Source organism: Maniola jurtina, chromosome 21 (genome assembly GCF_905333055.1).
Source record: "Maniola jurtina chromosome 21, ilManJurt1.1, whole genome shotgun sequence".
NCBI lineage: Eukaryota > Metazoa > Arthropoda > Insecta > Lepidoptera > Nymphalidae > Maniola > Maniola jurtina.
Window position 1 is genome coordinate 140760 of NC_060049.1, and position 19672 is coordinate 160431.

A 19672-nucleotide genomic window follows, 5' to 3' on the forward strand; every position below is an offset into this window, starting at 1 on the left:
GGACTAGATTGGAACTATTGAAATTCATTGTGATTTACGACTTCATTTTATGCCGCACTGCTTAAGGTATACAATGCATTAAGCCGTGCGATCAGTTACTCGTTTTAAATAACTCTCATAAATGTCTGAAGGTGATATTAGAAGATTCACTTTCGTGAATGCTCGCTCGAGTAATTGTTCTTTTCAATTTCACTCTAAGCCTCTAAGATCACACGACACAGAAATGAACGTTCATTATTTGTATTATTCTAAGGAGTGTAGAGGTAAAGCAGGTAGAGCACGATCTCAGCGGAAAAAATTGAAAAAGTGACCAGCTATAAACAGTGAAAAAACCGGCCAAGTGTGAGTCAGACTCGCGCACCGAGGGTTTCGTACTCGAGTATTTTTTTCAACATTTTGGACGATAAATCATAAACCATTATGTATAAAAAATAATAAAAATCTGTTTTACAATGTACAGGTAAAGCCCTTTCATATAATACCCCACATGGTATAGTTATCTTACTTTGAAAATTGAAACACATTTTAATTTTTTTTAATTATGTAAATAACTACCTACAATTTCATAGTTTTCAGATTTATTCCTTTACTTGTGCCTTAGAGTGAAAGCTTCCAGTATGTCCATACTTAGTTACCTACCTACTTGCCTAGTACGTAGTTATTTCTCTATTTAAAATTTGCCCTTTAGCTAAACTAGTGCAACACTTATTTAGCACTTTTCATTGGACAATTTTTTACACCTGCCTGGGGGCAGGTAGACATGACTTGTTTGGGTTGAGTCCGATTCTTCTCGTGTGTTGCACCCTCAACAAATATGACCAGAGACAATTTTTTTTGCTCTAACTACACTGATATTTAGTGTCAAATGAGTTGGTGACAATTTGACAGCGTGACAACTGGAACACCGAACACGTCAAAATTCTCGAAAATGGCTGACTCGGGGCCGAGTAAAAGCGATATTGAAGCGATATTTTTACGGCTACGTTCCATCCCTGCGAACAAAGTGTGTATTATTTAATGGAATGGGTGCAAAGGAATCGATGTTTATTGATTGTTTCACGTAAGTCGGTGTGTGCAGGTATGTTTCGACTGCAACGCGAAGAACCCTACGTGGTCGTCGGTGACGTACGGAGTGTTCATCTGCCTGGACTGCTCGGCCGTGCACCGCAGCCTCGGCGTGCACCTCACGTTCGTGCGCTCCACGCAGCTGGACACCAACTGGACCTGGAAGCAGCTGCGCAACATGCAGCTCGGCGGCAATGTCAATGCGGTATGATGAAAATATTTTGTGCACATTTGGTGATTTGCTCCTGTAAATTAACATGATCTTGTTTTAGGACTTCCTAAATGTACTGGGGGATAGAAGTAATAAAATGCTGACATTACACTCGGAATGAGAAAGGCGCAGTCCATAGTCCGCCACACTGGCCAAGTACGGACTGGTAGACTTCACATAGCTTTAAAAACAATATGAACAGTTCTCAGTCATGCAAGTTCCCTCACGATTTTTTCGTTCACTGTTAAAGCAAGTGACATTTAATTGCTTAAAACACAACTGAAAAGTAAGAGGTGCATGCCTGGGTTGGAACCCCTGTTGTTCCAAATAGGATGTGGATGACTTAACCACTAGGATATTATGGCTCTTCTTTTTCATTCTGAGATGACTGGATGCAATAGTGGGTCTGCGATGGGAAAATAATGATGATGATGTTATGCTTGGTACCACAGACTCAGTTCTTCCGCACTCATGGCCTGGTGACGGAGGATGCGCGGCAGAAGTACAGCTCCCGTGTGGCGCAGCTGTACAGAGATAAGCTGAGTGCAATGTCTGAACAGGCTATGAAGACTTATGGGACTAAGGTTAGGACTCATTCTGTGCATTTTTACTGATCTTTATTATTTAAACTCATTTTTCCATTTTGATAATGAAATATAATTTTAACTGTTGTAAAATTGGAAGTGTTGTGTGCACAGTTGGTGATATTGACTGAGTTTGTCAGTCAATCTTTGTTTCACACACTGACTACAGTTTCAATACATAGACACATGCGTTCCACTGTCATCTAGATCTTTTCATCTGACACAAACTGTACATCTGGTGACAGAAGGGCTGGCTTGTTTTTGTGCAAAAGATCAGCCTGTCTAGCAATGCAGCAAATATCTTTGGCATGCCACGTGGCATGATTTGTACAGTAATTAGATAAAACTAGCTTCAAGTTTTGTTGTAACATTCATAATTAAAAAAAATACAAGAATAAATTAAAAGAGTAAAAAGAATACATGAAGCTAAAATTGGTGGAGTGTTCTACCACAAGGTTATATGTTGCAGTTGCACCTGGAGCCGGCGCCTGCGGACGTGAAGGAGCCCAAGGAGCAGGAGGTAGACTGGTTTGCGGAGCACGGCAAGCCCACTAACACTCATGACTCACAGGTAACCCCACTGCCACTAACCACTATGGCAGCCACCATTCATTCACTAGTTGCAAAGCCAAGCCCAGCATATTATACATACATCATGTAAATTAGTTGATGTAATTATACTATAAATATAGCTCAATTACCACTGACTCACTCATTGACATAATTGTTCTCCTAGAAGGAGACGGAAAATGATATAATGATGTAGGGGAGTTGTGTTCGGTTTCGGGAACCTTCTGGGGAAAAATTATGACATTTCGGAAAAACAAGATGGCGGCCGTCGTCATTTTTGCAGCTCCTTTGTTTTTTAAGGGACTCCGTTCAAACTCGCAACTATTAAAGAATGTAGTAAACGGTTACCAGAAAATGTGAAAAAAATTGGAAAAACAAGATGGCGGCCGAGCCGTAGCGTTTTCAAAATTTTCATTTTTCGACCCCGAACCGCGGCGCCACAGATCCGAAACGGGGTAATCGAGGATAATTATTTTTCTTGGTTTCTCCCACGATTATCCTGTATTTTGACAGAACGGGAGTGGTTTTTAAAAATTCAAGATGGCGGCTGTCATGGCGGCCGTTTTGTTAGAGGTACGAAAAAACGCAATTTTAAAAGTCAAATATCTCAAAGTTGGCAACATCGGAGCGATTCGGCTTCTATGAAGCGGTTGTACGTATAGGCTCGAGGTATAGATCGGTGGGAAAAAATTACCCCATTTTTAGGGAAATTTCAAGATTTTCGGGAAATTGTAAAAAATCGAAATACGCACTTTTAGCAAAATCCGAGTATGAGTGATTACGTGTTTTGCTCGTACAAATGACATTTGGGTATTTTTGTCACCGGAGACTGGCAACACTGGAATTTATCAAAGTAAAAGTGATTTTCGACACGGTCTTTTTCACGGTATCCCCTTTCGCGTGGGTGCGAGCGAGAGGAAAGATTGAAACGTCATCGGGCGCGGTATATCCTGTAGTTAATAGGAAAATTATGAAACCGTGTAAAATCTTTCTGTGAAACGAGTTGGCGGCCATTTTGTATTTTTTTTAATTTTTCGAAATTTTGATCACGTTTTTGAGGCAGTTGGCAACATTTTGGAAAGTCGACATGTATGAATCGATTGTGTGACTCAACCGGCAGTATCGAAATATGTAAACAGTGTTGCCACATTTGGGGAGATTTTCGAGATTTTCCCCAAAAACTCCTCCTGTAAAATTTTGTATGAAATTATTTTTTTTCACTGATGGTTTCGTATAGAAAACAAAAAAAAAATCGAGGAAAAATTTGGAAATAGCTGATGATCGAGGATGTCGGAGACGGGTGAAGGGTCCGCTCAAGGTATTGAAGATAGGTAGGGGGTGCTCGACCAAATGTCATTCATGACGTCATCCAATTGCCAAAAAGCTGAAAAAAAATTCAAAATGGCGAAGAAAAGATGGCCGCCATACAAATTTCGCCGGCGTCCAGCTCGGAGGGTATAAAAGATGGAGGTGCGGTTTTGTGGCAAAAGAGGATCAAGATCCAAAGGTCTACTCGATGAATAGAAAAAAAATTCAAAATGGCGGAATTTATTTTCCCATACATTTTGTATGGCGAATATTGAATGTCTCATTCTCCTAGAAAGAGACGGAAAACGATACGATAATGTAGGGGAGATGTGTTCGGGTGGGAGAGGCGAGTAGGGAAAAATTATGACATTTCAGAAAAACAAGATGGCGACCGACATGATTTTTGCAACTCTTTTGTTTTCCAACCGATTTCGTTGAAACTCGCAATCTTTGAAGAAAGTAGTAAACGATTAACAGAAAAAGTGGAAAATTTTGGAAAAACAAGATGGCCGCCGTACAAATTTCGTCGGTGTCTATCTCGGAGGCTATAAAAGATGGAAGAATGGTTTCTTGGCAAAAGATGATCAGGGTCCGAAGGTCTACTCGGTGGAACAAACTCTGCATGCTCGCGGACCACTTTAGTGGTCCGCGCACCCACGCACCCTACTAACTTATTATCCTAATATACAAAAAATAATATGGATATCGTTTTCAGGGTTTCCAGGGTGCTGATTTTGATAATGACATTTATTTTCAAATCCAAGATGGCGGACTTACATTTTCTACAAAAAATAGAAATGCCTGTCATTTTATGGGGTTTTTCGGGGTGAATTATCTTAATAAATCAATTTGGTTTTATATAATAAAAGTTAACCTTACCACGTCACGTGAGCTGCTTTAGCAGCTCGCGCACCGAGCAAAAACTAGTTATACTATATATAGCTCGATTACCACTCACTCACTGACTCATTGACATAATTGTTCTCCTAGAAAGAGAAGGAAAATGATATAATAATGTAAGGGAGTTGTGTTTGGGTGGGGGAATCGACTGGGGAAAAATTATGACATTTCGGAAAAACAAGATGGCGGCCGACGTGATTTTTGCAGCTCCGTTGTTTTCCAACCGATTTTGTTGAATTTTGCAAACTTTGAAGAAAGTAGCAAACGATTAACAGAAAATGTGGAAAAAATTGGAAAAACAAGATGGCGGCCGAGCCGTAGCGTTTTCAAAATTTTCATTTTTCGACCCCGAACCGCGGCGCCACAGATCCGAGATGGGGTAGTCGAGGATAATTATTTTTTTGGTTTCGCCCACAATTATTCTGTATTTTGACAGAATGGGAGTGATTTTTAAAAATTCAAGATGGCGGCTGTCATGGCGGCCGTTATGTTAGAGGTATGAAAAAACGCAATTTTAAAAGTTAAATATCTCAAAGTTGGCAACATCGGAGCGATTCAGCTTCTATCAAGCGATTGTACGTATAGGCTCGAGGTATAGATTGGAGGAAAAAAATTACCCCATTTTTTGGGGAAATTTCAAGATTTTCGGGAAATTGTAAAAAAACGAAATACGGGCTTTTTGAAAAATCCGAGTATGAGCGATTACGTGTTTTGCTCGTACAAATGACATTTGGGTATTTTTATTGCCGGAGACTGGCAACACTGGAATTTATCAAAGTAAAAGTGATTTTCGACACGGTCTTTTTCACGGTATCCCCTTTCGCGTGGGTGCGAGCGAGAGGAAAGATTGAAACGTCATCGGGCGCGGTATATCCTGTAGTTAATAGGAAAATTATGAAACCGTGTAAAATCTTTCTGTGAAACGAGTTGGCGGCCATTTTGTATTTTTTTTTATTTTTCGAAATTTTGACCACGTTTTTGAGGCAGTTGGCAACATTTTGGAAAGTCAGTATGTATGAATCGATTGTGTATCTCGGCTTGCAGTATGGAGATATGCAACCGGTGTTGCCACTTTAGGGGAGATTTTCGAGATTTTCAACTAAAAAACTCCTGTAAAATTTTGTATAAAATTTTTTTTTTTCACTGATGGTGTCAGATAGAAAACAAAAACTTAGTAAGCCAAAATTATGGAGAGAGCTGATGATTGAGGGTTTCGGAGACGGGTGGAGGGCCCGCTTAAGGTATTGAAGATAGGTGGGGGGTGCTCGAGCAAATGTCATTCATGACGTCATCCAATTGCCAAAAAGCTGAAAAAAAATTCAAAATGGCGAAGAAAAGATGGCCGCCATACAAATTTCGCCGGTGTCCAGCTCGGAGGGTATAAAAGATGGAAGTGTGGTTTCTTGGCAAGAGATGATCAGGGTCCGAAGGTCTACTCGATGAATAGAAAAAAAAATCAAAATGGCGGAATTTATTTTTCCATACATTTTGTATGGCGATTATGAATGTCTCATTCTCCTAGAAAGAGACGGAAAACGATACATTGATGTATGGGAGATATGTTCGGATGCGCGATATGAGTAGGGGAAAATTATGACATTTCAGAAAAACAAGATGGCGGCCGACGTGATTTTTGCAACTCTTTTGTTTTCCACCCAATTTCGTTGAAACTCGCAATCTTTCAAGAATGTACTAAACGATTAATAGAAAAAGTGGAAAATTTTGGAAAAACAAGATGGCCGCCGTACAAATTCGTCGGTGTCTATCTCGGAGGCTATAAAAGATGGAAGAGTGGTTTCTTGGCAAAAGATGATCAGGGTCCGAAGGTCTACTCAGTGGAACAAACTCTGCATGCTCGCGGACCACTTTAGTGGTCCGCGCACCCACGCACCCTACTTTATTAACCTCAACTACCCCGTTTTTACAAAAAATGATATGGATGTCGTTTTCAGAGTTTTCCAGGGTGCTGATTTTGATAACGACATTTATTTTGAAATCCAAGATGGCGGGCGTGCACTTTTTAAGAAAAAAATTGATATAGGTGTCGTTTTATGGGGTTTTCGGGGTAATTTGTGTATCTTAATAAAAAAAATCGGTTTAATACAACTCATAAACCTAACCACGTCACGTGAGCTGCTTTAGCAGCTCGCGCACCGAGCAAAACACTAGTTTATAATATAATATTATGGACTGTTGTCATTACTTACTTGTGCATAATTATTGCTGTGACATGATGTTTTGTGTGTAGTTTTTTTTTTTAAATAAATTGATTAATTTGGTTGAAATATAATCATAAAATAATATTTTGGAGTGACTCACTATGTGTTTTTTATTGTATAATTTGTTTTTTTTTTTCATGTGTTTCTAATAATAATTTAAATGCCTAGACTGACCGATGATTTTCGATGACCGATTAAATTTTCTGGTGTGTTATTTAAAGTTGAAATGTCACAAAAGATGTGTAAGATTTGCAGTGGCAGTGTAGCCAGCAGCCATGCTGCTGCAAGTTGCAGCACAAGCTGCTCGCGAATGATTTATCAGCCCGAGGCACATCTGTTACACTGTTTCTTTTTTATTATTATTATAAACCAGTGTTTTTATTCCTTGGTTTGTCTTTTGATTACGCTGCAATGGATTAACGTGATTATTTTCATGGATTTAGTTAAAAACCTGGTCAGGCAGAAATTTTGTTTTCTATAAAAGAAAATGTATTTATTTGTTGTTGGTGTCACAGATAAAAACAAAGTATACAAATATAAATATATTGCCTTGAAGATATTCAGTCTAAATGGGACCAAACTTCCCTGGCGCAGCTATGCTCTTATTAGTGGGAGGTTCCGGGTTCCATTCCCGGCAGGGGTTTAGAAATTTATAATTTCTAAATCTATGGTCTGTTCTGGAGGCAGGCTTCGGCCGTGGCTAGTTGCCACCCTACCAACAAAGCTGTGTCTCCAAGCGATTTAGCATTCTGATATGATGCTGTGTAGAAACCAAAAACTGCTGTACCCCTTCCAGGTTAGCTCATATTCATCTTAGATTGCATCATCACATACCATCAGGTGAGATTGCAGTCAAGGGCTAACTTGTATCTGAAAAAAGAAGGAAATATGGACAGTCTATAGGCCATTCCACACCTACCAGATTGGAGATTTCACACAATGTTTCGTTTTTCGAAGAACATCTGCCTTTGCTACAAAGATGAAGGTTGCTAAAGGTAGTGGTCCACCCTTGTTACGTTACTGTAGTGTTGTGGAGTTGTGTAGAGGCCGGATGCGTGTATTGCAGACGGCGCGGGGCGGCGGCGAGAGCCTGAGCTCGGAGGCGCGGCTGTGGGGCGCGCCCGGCGACGCCGCGCCCGCCCGCGCCGCTGGCCGCGTCGCCAACAGGCGACCAGGGGTCAGTACTACATTCCTTAGTTTACCCTTAAAGGACGACAAGCATGTAGCGTGACAGATGCAGTAAAAGTATTCATATCTGACAGCAGACTTTTCATTGGAAGTCCTCAGAAACAGCTCCAATTTTGAAGATTTTTTTTTAATTTTTGTTTTTTTATTATTATTTAAAATCAGAAACAAGCACAAGGGAGAATTTTCTTAATGCTTAAATTTTCAAAAAATAATGATCCATCATTATTTTTTGAAAATTGATTATCGTGATGGATAGGGATCGTGGAAGTTATCCAGTTCCCACAAGGTTTCTCAAAACCTACATAACTTATGTGTAATTTGTTTGCAACAGACGGGCGCGCGGCGCGGGCTGGGCGCCACCAAGGTGGCCGCCAACTTCGACGACATCGAGCGGGAAGCCATCATGGCCGAGAAACTCAAGATGGAGGTAACTAATCCATGCTGTTTGTTATTTAATCATTTCAAATATTGTAATAAGGGACTATGAAGTTATTAAAATACAAAATTTATCGTGGTATGTACCCCGTTATCTATAATATTGAAGCCTCAATAGTTCAACGGTTATAGGTGCGGACTGAAATCTGAAAGGTCGGTGGTTCAAACCCCACCCATTGCACTATTGTCGTACCCACTCCTAGCACAAGCTTTACGCTTAGTTGAGGGCAAAGGGGAATGTTAGTTATGATCCACATGGCTAATATTCTCTTTTTTTTTTTTTTAAATATATGAAATGTCGTTAAACCACGAAATAAGCTTAAAATTATTATTTTCCATATTGCATATTCTAAAGTCTTGTTCTGCATAAATGAATGGATGTTCCCGGTTCAGACGAAGGAGACCCAGAACAAAACAAGTATAGAGTCAGTGGAACAGGAGGTGGCCTCCCTGCGGCTGGCGTACCGCCCGCCCGACCGCGAGAACTCCGAGCGCCTGGGCATCGCCGCCGGCAACCGCTCCAACGCCGCGTGAGTATATCCAGCCTGTAAACAAAACAAGTATAGAGTCAGTGGAACAGGAGGTGGCCTCCCTGCGGCTGGCGTACCGCCCGCCCGACCGCGAGAACTCCGAGCGCCTGGGCATCGCCGCCGGCAACCGCTCCAACGCCGCGTGAGTATATCCAGCCTGTTTTATATTTGCGACAGAGTTACCTTACATCCTGCGGGCGAACATAGGCTACTTTTCAAAAACTTAAATGAATGTTTTTACAAATGATAGCGTTATACTATACCCTTCCCTGTGTAGAGCAGTGATAGCTTATAATAGTAGTTAAGACCTTATAGTAGTAGTTAAGCCTTGTATTTAGGCGCTTGATCCATGATTGAGACTTCCATCTTTTCTGAGTTATATGCCTTTTAAGCACTTAATTAGCAGTATAGCTTTAACAGTGAAGAAAATCATCGTGAGGAAACTTGCATGCTATCCATTGTTGGGTATCCTACCCATGCGCATAGTGAGTTGATCCTGATGATCATGTACACTATCGTTTCGTTGTGTTGCGCATAGAGCGGGAGTGAATGTGACTGTTACAGGGGCGTGTCCCACTCGGCGGCCTCGGACATGACTGTCATCGAGCAGGAGGGCGCGCCGCCGCCCAAGCACCTGGACGACCTGGACGACTTCAACAACGTGCTCGTCATGATCAGGTGAGTCCGCATGGCATCGTCAAGCTCTCCACCCGTACGCAGTTGTCCACGGATACGTACGAAGCGATTTGCCTCCTCGTTTTCAATTCCAACTGCTAGGATCCCTTCCAGCATCAGTTTTCCCCTCCACTTCTTAAAGTCAAGAGTGAATAGGCTTACTAGGCTGCATCATCACCTGCTGTCAGGTATGGTATGCCGTATGATGATGAGCCAGGCGCTAGCTGACACAATTAACATGCTCAGTCCCTAACATGCTCACATTTGAGAATGCCCATACCAGACTCGGCTGGGTATATTCTTTTTACCATCAATTTACACAATTTCATTTAAACTTATTTCGTCTTCTTGAAGTGCCAGCAACCAATAGGAATATACCTTGGATGTTGCTGCGAGGAAAAGAGATCGGGTACTCTTCCCGTGCCATTGGCGTAAATTTTTGAGCCACAATGTTCTTCTAAGTCTGAACTTATTAGAAGTATTAAAACTGATAAGGCAACTCATTCCCAAGCCGTCTTATCATTACTGTTTAACGCTTAACACTTGTGCAGAAACGAGCCATACAGCAATAACCGCGGACTGGACTCGCTGCTCAACGACACGCCGCGCAAGCTCGACAGCTCGTGGGAGAACATCGAGCCCGAGCCCGCGCGCGCCGTGCGCACCATGTTCGACGACAAGCCCACGCCCACGCGCACGCCCACGCCCACGCGCAGCAGCGCCACGCCGCGCAACCGACCCAAGAAACACGAGGAGGAGGATGACTCCGCTGTCAAGAAGTTCGGTTCAGCCAAATCTATCAGTTCTGCGCAGTTCTTCGGCGATCAGGTGAGCTTCATTGAATATAATGATTTATTTTAATAAGTAAGGCGCTGCAGGTTGAACAACTTTCATACAATTATGACAAATTCATTGTAGTATGGTTGTCTATTACAGGTGCACTTATGAATGAATGAATGCTTTCAATTTAGTTGGAGGGGAAAGGGGAGTATAAGTCCTGATTAACATGGCCAATATTCTTTTAAACAAAACAAATATGTTCCCACAGGATCGCGGCTGGGACCGCGGCGGCGGCGGCGGCAGTATGGGCGGCGGCGGCAGCGGTGGCATGGGCGGCGGCGGGGGCGGCAGCGGCGAGCTGTCGCGGTTCGCGGGCAGCAGCAGCATATCCTCCGCCGAGCTGTTCGGCGGCGACAGCAGACCCGCCAAGCCCCCCGCCTTCAGCGTCTCTGCGCCCGACCTTGACGACGTGAGCATCTTAGCTTATTCACACATATTAGTGAACTCACAGTTCCGGCACCGTACCCTCACAGTTCAAAGTGAAATCATTTATTCAAAGTGTCTATGTCAAAAAAAATTGTAAATCGGTACAGAAACTTCGAAAAAATCCGTGTATATACAAAAAAGATATGGGCCGAATTGAGAATCACCTGCTTTTTGGAAGTCGGTTAAAAAGAAATTATTTTTCAGTAATTATTAAATAGAGGGTCTTCTAAAATACGTAAAATCCACGCTTTATGTTAGTTTTAAGTGTAATAACTGAAAAATTATCGATTAAATTAAAAAAAGCATATTGTGACGACACGGCTTTTTATTAATTTTTATGCATAATAGTTTTTGATTGATCGTGCAAAATGTCAGGAAAAATACGTGAGTACGGGACCCTCGGTGCGCGAGTCTGACTAATTGATGTTTATGCATGCAGGTGCGCGAGTCGGTGCGCGCGGGCGTGACGCGCGTGGCGGGGCGGCTGTCGTCGCTCGCCAACGGCGTCGTGTCGTCCATCCAGGAGCGCTACGGCTACTGACCGCGCGTGCAGCCCGCCGCCCCCCGCGCCCCCCGCGCCAATTCTGTTGTACACAATCCCCAAACTAAACTGACTGTACAAAGAACTAAAAGCTTAATTTGCTATATCCGCTAAGCCAGGCAAACCAACACCGAAGCATCCTCATGTAAACCTTACAATGCCTATTTGCAAACAATGCAATTATGCATTTACGTGGAGTGGTTTGTCGGACTTAGCGGATTATAGCAAATTAGGCTTTTGATTCCTTGCATATCATGGACTTCCGCAAAATAACATCTGCTTATATACAACTTTTAAACTGACTGTGTTCTTTTTTATTCCATTACAAGTTAGCCCTTGACTGCTCACCTGGTGATAAGTGATGATGCAGTCTAATGGAAACAGGCTAGTATGGCAGTTTTTTTAAACCCATACTTTTCAGTTTCTAACGTTAAATCGCTTGGCGGCACGACTTTGCCGGTAGGGTGGTAAGACCAGAGACGATGTAGAAAATGTGATTTGTGTACAGCAGAACTAGCACCAATGTAAGGCCAGGGATAAATCTATTGTTCTGAACCTTACTTACCAAACTTTCGTTTGGTGTTGAATTCGTTTGTTTAACAAACGGTTGGTGATAATAAAAAAAATCATTAAGCTGCCATACTACCACTTATAAGTCGCACCGGTAAAATTCGTTTGCGCAGTAAAGCGCAACTTACGCCGACTAAAACCGAATGAACACCACTGAAATACAGACCTTATTGCTTGACGTTAAGACTTGAAACACAAGAACAACAGATTTTTCCCTGGCCCTATTGATATTCATGCTGTTCGCGCGAATCTTCTATTATAGCCAATTTAAGACAAATTACAAAGTAGCACTAACTCACTAAAATTGTGTAGGTATTTTTTTTATTCAAATACAAGTTAACCCTTGACTGCATTCTCACCTGATGGGAAGTGACGATGCAGTCTAAGATGAAAGCGGGCAAACCAGGAAGTGGTATGGCTGTTATCATTAACCCATACTCCTTTGGTTTCTCCGCGGCATCGTACCGGAACGTTAAACCGCGTATACTTTAGTTTTTAAATCTTTTTGCTTAAAACATAAACAGATCGCAGAAGCCTCACACATTTTTTTTTTAAATCGAGAAGCTACTTGGCTACCTTTTAAGTAAACTAAGGAAAATTACAGTATTGTGGATTTTCAGTCAGTTTAGAGTATTGTGAGTGTTGTAAATATAAATGTTATCTAAACGCAATAAATGGAAGTTTAGCGCGATGTACGCAGTATATCTACGAATATGCTTAGACAATAACTTATTTTTAATTATATCTATCCAATTTCAAAGACTTGGTAAATAATATTACTTGTGATTTTCAACTTTCATTTGTCATATCTTGTAAAAAATAACTTTTAATAATAGTTTTTCACGCACACTCAAGTAACGATTGCAAATAATACTAATTTTCTTTTTTATACTGAAATATAATATGCAGATAGATGGCCATACTAGGTATTTATTGTATTACTTGCTAACGCCTAAAATGCATATTGTAAAGTTTCAATCAAAAAGTATTGTAACATTGTAAAAAACAAAACATATTTAATGTTATTCAATAATAATATAATGAGCACGCAATAAAAATATAACATATAAAAACTATTTATTACAAAGTTCATATTATTATTATAACTGCCTAAATACATAAAATTTAAAAAAAGTTTGTTGTACAGTGTTGAATAAAACAAGTTATTCTAACGCAATATCTATTAAATTTAAAAAAACTTTAACTTTTTTTTTTCATTATTATAGTTATGTTGATTTATTTATGTCCTTTACAGAATATTTTTCACTTAAAGCATAATAATTTCAGTTGACCTTGTGTAACTTATGTAAGTTGTACGCCTTATCAATATGTACTACATTAGCAGTTGATGCCATTGTTGTAACACGTGTTACAGTTATTGTATTCTCGTGTTTATTTAATCAGTAACATTCGAAACACAACATACTGGTAATTGGTATTATACCTTTATTGGCATTTATGTTGCAATCGAAATAGATACTTATACATGTCTAACCTATTGCCAACATTCTAGGGACCTGCCGGCACCATTAAGGGGCAAGCGATGGGTCTGCCCGCGAAATTCTTTAGTTGGTTTTTCGCTTATGGCATTCTAGTTGCGACAATGGCCGTATCATTTCCACGTGTTTATATAAAAACCTTTACTCGATGGTACTAGTATCGACTAATTTGTGAGTTACAGTCGATACGAGAGCTAATTTCTTAAACTGGACTCTTTCAAGTAAAGATTTTTATATAAATGGTGGGGATGATACTGTTACTGTCGCAAACAGAATGCCTTAAGACTACTTTGTCGTATTTACAAATTGCAAAAAACCAAATAAAATTTGAATTTTCGCAATTTGTTTACTAATACGACAAAGTAGGCTTATGGCATTTTAATTGCGCCAATGGCAATATCATCTCCACAGGTTTATATAAAAATCTTTGCTTAAAAGTGTTCAGTTTAAGAAATTAGAATATCGACTAATTAGTGAGTAACTCACATCAAACTCATTATTTTGACGTCGTGCGCGACCGACATTATTTTGTAGGTGGGGTTTAGCTATAATGTTTATTTTTGATATAACTTATAAGTTGTTGGTACGGTTAGCTGTGAGATGGACAACTAGGCTTAGGTGTAAGTAGGTAGGCAATATTAGAATCTATTTCGTTTTCATATAATCTCTTCTTTGTTATGCTTATGTATTAGGGTACACATAGGGTAACATACTTCTTACGCTGACTTGTGTTACTTTCAGCCGATGGTAAAATTATGTACTCATGTTTACATTTTTATTTTTAGTAATCATTATTACTAGCAGGGTGAATAAGTTTACCAAATTCCAATAATAATAGTATAATTAGGTAGTTCGTATTTTTTCTTTCGTATGTAATTTTATGTTTTCTATTATCAAAATGGTGTAAAGGCTGGTTTATATGTAAACAGTGCCTGGAGACCACGACAGCCTGGCACGATCGGCCCCCGCATATAAGGTCCGGTATTCTAAGCAGAGATGGGCGGAGATGTTTAGCGGACCAATTAGATTATTGATAGATGATGTCATGTTGTGCCATGTGGGTGCGAAAACTCATTTTAAGCTAACAGATAACAGCTAGTACAACTAATTTTGTTTATGTTCTTACACAAGAGGAGTAAATTGGTTTTTTCTTTCTAATATTTTTTTCACGTCATCTATCAATAATCTGTTTGGTCTGCTGAACATCTCCGCTTCTCTACACCGAGTAGTAGATAACGGGCCTTGTTAATTGGCCTCATGATATTAGCTCGAATAGAACGCCTTATAACAGCAGTCGGCGGCGACAGTGACTATCAAGCTACTGTCTCTATCTAAACTTGCCCTAAACTGTATAATAATAATGAAGACTTCATATCAGTTTTCTAAAGATATTTGGATTAATGAACAGTGCAAAGGTTTGCGACCCCTGCATTGCTTTGTGTATATTTCTACTTGTTGTATGTAAGATAATATAAATACTTTTGGCATTTGTTTAGTTATTTAATTATTGCAATTCAACAGTTTGTAAAGAAATTAAACTATAGATTTTTTAGATAATGATTATTGATAAAAATATACAAAACTATATTTGTTGTATTTGTTTTATTTCATAACCCTAAAATTAATTGATATTTACGGACTTTGAACTAAGTCCATTACAAATCGGTGTTAATTCGATTTTACCAAATCCCTGAACTAATCTTATAGGTCTAATAAAAGTAGTACTAGCCATCGCCACAGGAAATATCACGAAAAGGATACCAGTTCTTTAGACCTTTCAGTTTAGTTAGTCATGATCGTGTCATCGCTGGCTCACTACTGAGAACGGGTCTCTTAGTATGAGAATGGTTTGGCCGTAGTCCACTACGCTGGCCAAGTGCTGATTGGCAGACTTATTACCTACTAAGAGTCATGACAGCTTAGTGATTAAACGTCCACCTCCTAATCTCCTAATCTCCTAAACCCCCGAGGTTCGATGCCGGGCATACCTACTTCTAACTTTTCAAAGTTCATGCAAATGAAGCAATTAAATATAACTTGCTTTACATAATGGTGAAGGAAGACCTCGTGAGGAAACCTGCATGCCTGAGAGCTTTCCATAAGCCCAATCGCCAAGGCCATCGAGATACCATGGTCGCGGCAGCCATCGTGATACCATGGTCGCGGCGGCCATCGTGATACCATGGCCGCGGCGACCTGGTGCGCGTGCTGTATGGCGATTTCATACTATTGTATGTATCTCGATGGCCGCTAGTGCGCTATTGGGCTTATGTTCTCAACGGTGTGAAAAGACTACCAATCCACACTTGACCAGCGTGACGGATTCTGTGAGGAGACCTGTACTCAGTAGTAGACCGGCGACATGATGATTGTAAATGTGAAAGTATCGTCTGTTTATTTTTCACGGCTTTTTACATCCCATATAGGATAAAAAGTACTTATACGAGCCTTAAGGGTAAAAACGTACTTATACAACTTTTTATTGTGAAAAAAATCAAACAATCATTTTAAAAACTACAAATTAATATTTATTATTAAGTAAAAATAATACATATTTTTATTTGAGCACTTTAGTAGCAACAATACAAACGTTCTCCAGCGACACGCCGGCGGGCACGTAGCGCAGCAGGCGCGCGCGGAAGCCGCACCGCTCGAGATGCAGCGCCCGGCCCCAGTCCAGTAGCGCCTTGGCGCGTCGACCGATCGCCTGCCGCTGCTCTTGGCTGAGGTTCAACTTTTTACTTCCCAACTCATTTTCAGTTAAATGGCTGACTATTTTTTGGCTATTAATTTCTTTAGGGTTGTCGCTTTCATGTAATTTTTTTGTATTATTTATTTGTGCACTATGTTCAGGGCTGTGATTTACGTTTATTTCGCGATCTGGTTCAAGATTTTCTTGATTACTGTTTTCTTTAGGGTCGTCACTTTCACCCAATTTCCTGGTGTTTTGTATGAGGTTTGTATTTTTTATAGAGTTGTCATCTTGTAATTCCATTCTGTCTTGATTCGTGGTGTCGAAGTCGAGTGGTTCCGTATTCTTTTGGTCAGGGTTATCAGTATGTTGGGTATTTTTATCTTGGTTGCGTCGATCGCGGCTTCGGCCGTCGCCACAGGTTGCCCATGATACTATGCCCAGCAAAGTATTGAAATCACCTGCGTCTATTCCAAGTTCCTGAAAACAATTGAAGATTATAATTAAACTAGCTTGTGCCAGCGACTTCGTTGGTTTCCCTTCAAACGTTGAATTTTCATAAATGTCTTCTTAGTGGATGTCTATCACCATCCTTTCAGCTCAATCTGTTCAGTAGTTTGAGCTATGCGTTGATAGATCAGTCAGGCACCTTTTACTTTTATGTATTTAGATAGGTTTTTTTATTCAGTAACAAGTTAGCCCTTGACTGCAATCTCACGTGGTGGTAATATCAATCTAAGATGAAAGCGAGCTAACCTGGAAAGTGTAAAGCAGTTAATATTATAGTTTTGGCTGTAATTAGACAGATTAGTTAGTTTTGGTTATCTAGTAGGCAGGGTAACACACCTGCAAATGTGCATTAGCGGGGTAGACGGCTCGCTCGCAGCGATGGTGGCAGCACGAGGCCAGCGCCACGCCGCGAACCTTCGCCACCACGCCAGGCGAAGTTATGCAGCGAAGCGCCAAATCTATAATAATATCATTTATTTATCTGTAAGTATTAAGTGTGAAGGCACGCTTCATCAAAAGCAGAATGATGATCATTTAGATTGAAATTGAACACTGAACTAGGATAAACCGGATTAGTCAGGACCAAGCTTTCGTGGGCGCATTAATGATATTCTCGCACTATGAGACAACATGAAACTATCCTCAATAATCATTATGGTAACCCTCACTTATGGTACATGAGACCAATGTCTCCATTGTGATTAGACATCGCTTACTAACCCTACCTAAGTCACCTCCACAACACCTTTATAGCGACTCCCAGACTGACCATCCAACCTAGCTGCTACATCCTCAACCAACAGAAACCACATTAGGTTACAATAACAATTCTAAAACACATAGCATTGAATTTTGCATTAATTTGTTGTTATAGCAGCAATACAACAAGTACTAGTACACAATATAAGTCTCTACCATTTTACAGTTCATGAGATATAGCCTGCTGACAAACATAGGGACGTACAGATGGACTGATATTGGAGGCTTACTACGGATTACAGAACCCTAAAAATGTACCTGTAGCAACTCCACACAGGTGTTTAGCGTATCCCACGACGCCGCGGCAAGCTCGCACGGCGGGCACCCGCTCCAGCAGCAAGTGTGCCAGGTCTGCTCTGATGCGATGCACGTTCCAGTCACCCTCATCCGTCTTGTCCTTGTCATCCAAATTATTCAATTTTTCACTAAATTCATCAATATTACGATTTCTTTTTAAATCATTATCCGTTATTTTGTCATTATTATCTGAGTTACTCATATTGTCACTCATTTCATTATTACTAGGATTACTTTCTAAACCACTATCCATCATTTTATATTTATCATCTAAATTATTAAATTCTTCACCAAATTCATTACTGTTAAGCCTTTTATAAGGGTTCCTTTTCAAATGGAATATTTTGTCATTAAGTTGGCTAGAATGTGCGTTTTTGGTAAGTTTGAGCTTGTTGTCCCTCTTGTGCCTCAAGGAGGCTCGGTCAACCAGCAACACTTGGCTGTCAGCGGCCTGGCACCACGCATACCACGCGTAGTAAGACAGGTGACCTGGAATGTAACATTTCATTTTATATCTGGTTTATGACTGTGCTGTATGGGGATCAGTTCACAAAAAAGCCAGAGTTTAAATACCTACCTTTCCCAGCTCCCAGCTCCACATAAGCTGTGTTGTTAGCCACTAACCCTTCATCCTCCACTACATGCAACAGGCTGGAGGCCTGGCGCAGATGCCTCAGGGAGCTCTCCGTGCGCCCCGCCTCATTGAACTCTGGTAACACTGCACTGTGGATCGGTTGCTCGGCCAGAGTGGTAATTTTGTCTTTTAAATATGCTGCAAATAATAATAATTTATTATGATCATTGAAAAATCAACATTCAAACTTGCTTGTTCAAGGGTTACAGCGCTCACCACTTTACCAGGGAGATCGTTCATCAAAATGTTTTTTTTTTTTCAGTTGCTGCAGACAATTTTATTTATTTGTAGCAAGGAAATCTTGTTTTTCCTTATTTATTAGGAAATACACAATACATTTTTAATTACTAGTCTACAAAATTAACGGTACCCTTCTACTTACTGTCATACAGTGCATTGACTTTGTGTATAACTTGCAAGATCCTCTTCAGTGGTATTTTAGAGAGTGGCAGGCGAGGACAGTCCTCCACTGCTGCAGGAACATTTACATTGTGTATGATGTAGTCGGGTTGCTCTTGTTGCCGTGCATTGCATATGCTGAGGTGCTTCTCCAACTTGCTTGTATAGCAGGTGCTGGGGATGTAACATGTATGGTAATACATTACTGCCCGTATGATACAGGGACGGTTGCATTATAAATTATCATTAAAACTATTAACTATTATGTCTAGGTTGTCCTTCAACAGATTGGACGAAATTGATTAAATATAAAATCTTTGAGTAACTTACTGTTTTGGGTCATTGGGGCACGGTATTCGCGTATCGTCCTGAAAGGTTAAAGCATATGTTTACTACTTTGCACTTTGCACTTGTTTGACTTTGGGATTCGATATGCTATGACTCTTTGTCTTTATTAAACTGACATTTTTGTGATACATTTCCATTGTATATTTCTAAAAAATGATGATGATGGTACCTGTCCGTCGCCAGTTTTCGGTTGGGGTTCATGCTCACCGCAGTACTGTTTCCCTGGTTTGACGGTCATGCGGCATAAACGCTTTTTTCTCATAACGAAATACTGGCATTGTGGACTAATGTAACTGTTTTCCACTATTTTAGCTGAATTATTCATTTTATTATTGATTTTAATGCAGTTTATTGGCGAAAAATATTTTTGTTTACAATTTTCGGTACTGCCAAGTGCCACATGTCAATCTCAATAAAATTGTCATTTGTCAAAGTCATTGTTATTTTTTTTTTAAGGTCTGGCTCTGGATTC

At 40.3% G+C, this 19672-nt stretch overlaps 2 protein-coding genes across 2 annotated transcripts; one reads left to right on the top strand and one right to left on the bottom strand.

Moving 5' to 3' along the window:
* Positions 1-864: 864 nt before the first annotated feature.
* Positions 865-15153, top strand: LOC123876455 (ADP-ribosylation factor GTPase-activating protein 3). Its single transcript, XM_045922721.1, has 11 exons — positions 865-1003; positions 1079-1270; positions 1729-1860; positions 2330-2431; positions 7924-8034; positions 8377-8472; positions 8874-9010; positions 9575-9688; positions 10237-10513; positions 10734-10934; positions 11391-15153. The coding sequence occupies exons 1-11, from the start codon at positions 929-931 to the stop codon at positions 11490-11492; spliced, it is 1539 nt and encodes a 512-aa protein (XP_045778677.1). The 5' UTR covers positions 865-928; the 3' UTR covers positions 11493-15153.
* Positions 15154-16100: 947 nt separating this feature from the next.
* LOC123876169 (tRNA:m(4)X modification enzyme TRM13 homolog) lies at positions 16101-19595 on the bottom strand. Its single transcript, XM_045922335.1, has 7 exons — positions 19370-19595; positions 19183-19220; positions 18836-19026; positions 18397-18591; positions 17781-18308; positions 17100-17221; positions 16101-16733 (listed from the first exon to the last, which is right to left on the bottom strand). The coding sequence occupies exons 1-7, from the start codon at positions 19523-19525 to the stop codon at positions 16119-16121; spliced, it is 1845 nt and encodes a 614-aa protein (XP_045778291.1). The 5' UTR covers positions 19526-19595; the 3' UTR covers positions 16101-16118.
* Between the last annotated feature and the right edge of the window lie 77 nt (positions 19596-19672).

What these genes read in the sequence shown, in the direction of transcription:
- LOC123876455 (XM_045922721.1), top strand. Translation starts at nt 929, where the DNA reads ATGGCTGACTCGGGGCCGAGTAAAAGCGATATTGAAGCGATATTTTTA. An exon ending in CCGAGAAACTCAAGATGGAG is followed by an intron (nt 8,473 to 8,873) that starts GTAACTAATCCA and finishes TTCCCGGTTCAG; the next exon opens with ACGAAGGAGACCCAGAACAA. An exon ending in AACGTGCTCGTCATGATCAG is followed by an intron (nt 9,689 to 10,236) that starts GTGAGTCCGCAT and finishes ACACTTGTGCAG; the next exon opens with AAACGAGCCATACAGCAATA.
- LOC123876169 (XM_045922335.1), bottom strand. Translation starts at nt 19,525, where the DNA reads ATGAATAATTCAGCTAAAATAGTGGAAAACAGTTACATTAGTCCACAA. An exon ending in CGAAAACTGGCGACGGACAG is followed by an intron (nt 19,221 to 19,369) that starts GTACCATCATCA and finishes TTAACCTTTCAG; the next exon opens with GACGATACGCGAATACCGTG. An exon ending in GGAGCTGGGAGCTGGGAAAG is followed by an intron (nt 18,309 to 18,396) that starts GTAGGTATTTAA and finishes GTTACATTCCAG; the next exon opens with GTCACCTGTCTTACTACGCG.